A 2190-nucleotide genomic window follows, 5' to 3' on the forward strand; every position below is an offset into this window, starting at 1 on the left:
TTGCTTAAAGGGTTTTTAATCCGTACTGTAAGAAATAATCATTTTGGTAGCTACTCTCTCATCATAATTACCATATAGGAAGGAATAGGAGTCTGATATATCATCATCCATCCATCCTTTTTCTCATTCTCATAATGATGAAACGTAATCACATCACATATATATATAGATATCCTGATATACATATATATATATATATATATTGTTGATGTATTAACGTATTTACTATATGTTAATTTCATTTTTTTTATTGATAAAAAAAAATGATACGCATATATGCTCCTTACATCACATGTGCCCTTAAACACATCCATCCACATATACAGAGAGAGAAAGTATAATTATAATATATAGTAATCATATTGAATAGCTCATAACGTCACTGTTTTATTCCCGGAAGAGTGTCGGCCAAACTAACTTTCCGGCAAGGACTCATACCCCTTATTATTACTTTAATATATATATAGAGAGAGAGATGTGGATGTACGTAACTCAAGATAACCGTTATGATTATTCGGAAGCGTTTTAGTCAACACAATCCTAACAAACCTTTTGGTTCACATGAGTGATGAAACCCCCCAACATAAAATAACAAAACAAACCCTTAAAATTGAAATATATAATCACCAAGCACAATATAAATCATTATTATCCCAATAAAGCACACAATAATCACTACCCACTTGCTGATATTATACACTAATTAATTAAGTAGTTAAGTTTAAAGCATGTAGGATCACCAGTGGTGGTGGCGGTGGCAGTGACGATGGTGGTGGAGCTTCTGAAGTCATATCCGGGTGTCTCAGGAGGATACGGAGGTTCCAGGGAGGTGGTAGACCCAATTGCCTTGTTGGGTAGTGCAACTGCCCAATATTCTCCTATAGATGGTGGTGGTAGTGGTGGTGGAGGAGGGTGGTGATTGGATTGAAGGTGTCGAATTTGGCGTTTAAGGAACTTGACATAGTGAATTGCTTCATCAAGCATGGATGCAGTGTCCATTTTGGTTCCGCCGGGGACAAGCCTTTGCAGAATCCGGATTTTCTCACTTATCCTCTCTCGCCGGTGTCTTGCGGCTACACTTTGAGGGTCGTCACTGATTCTCACATTTCGCCTTTTCGGCTTTCGAATTGTAGCAGGATCTATGTCCACTGGTTGCATCACGGCAATCTTGTACATCATCTCTTTCATGGCTCCTAGCTCTTCTTCTTCTGGCTCTTCTTCTTCTTCTTCTTCTTCCGCTTCTTCTTCTTCTCTTTCTCCTTCTCTTTCTTCTTCCATATGATGATGATGATGATGAGGATGATGATTTTCCATTTGATCACCAGAGAGCAAGTGACCGGAGGAGGTGGGTAATTGGGTTGATGAGGAAGAAGAAGAAGGAATTTGATGATTTTGGAGGGGGTAGTTGAGAGGCCAATTAGTTAGTGCATCAAAGGGAAGTTGATGGTGGAGGATATGGTCTTCCATGGCTGTCCCAACTTCCCAATTGGTGTTTGTGAACATTTGTTGTTGCTTCATATTCATCATAATAACATAAATATATGTGGCCTCTTGGGTTTCTGTGAAACACTATTCAATGTATTATTGAGATGGCACGTAGCCGTGTAGACAAGCACACAACTATGTCAGGAATTTTGTCTAGTGGTTTTAAAACTCTTTGGTCTTTTTATTTTATATATTTATTGAGATCAACACATTACTTCCCAATTTTTTTCCTTCCAAATTTCTTTTAATAACGTTATAAATAATTTTAAAATGAAAACGAAAAGTTTAAAGAAAATTAATTGATTAATATTATTTGTTATATCGTTGGGTGAGTGAGGGGGAACAAAAATTAAAGAATGAAACATTTTTCATTTATTTATTATTAAGTAGGAAGAGAATACGGAAAGAAAAAGCTTTTCTATTGTTCCAACAAAAATAAGGAGAAAATATCAATAAATCTTAAGTTTAGATAGTTTGAACCATATAATATTACAATTTATTTTGTAAACTGAAAAATCCCAAGTCAATGTTATTTACACTTAAGCCCACGAATGTAATGCTTGGGTCGGCTGTTTAGATGGGTAAATTGAGTGTTTAGGTGATATTGTACTTACCAAAATGTCCAAAAGCATACTATAGCAATTTTTTCCTTTTCCCTCCATTGCGAATAAAATGGAAGCTCAAAAATTAGAACTTTAACGTTTC

At 35.8% G+C, this 2190-nt stretch overlaps 1 protein-coding gene across 1 annotated transcript; it reads right to left on the reverse strand.

Moving 5' to 3' along the window:
* Positions 1-340: 340 nt before the first annotated feature.
* Positions 341-1569, reverse strand: LOC114283717 (uncharacterized). Its single transcript, XM_028226597.2, has one exon. It carries the CDS (start codon positions 1525-1527, stop codon positions 700-702), a length of 828 nt encoding a protein of 275 aa, XP_028082398.2. The 5' UTR covers positions 1528-1569; the 3' UTR covers positions 341-699.
* Between the last annotated feature and the right edge of the window lie 621 nt (positions 1570-2190).

The sequence above is a fragment of the Camellia sinensis genome, chromosome 1 (assembly GCF_055761805.1).
Source record: "Camellia sinensis isolate YWXY chromosome 1, ASM5576180v1, whole genome shotgun sequence".
Taxonomy (NCBI): domain Eukaryota; kingdom Viridiplantae; phylum Streptophyta; class Magnoliopsida; order Ericales; family Theaceae; genus Camellia; species Camellia sinensis.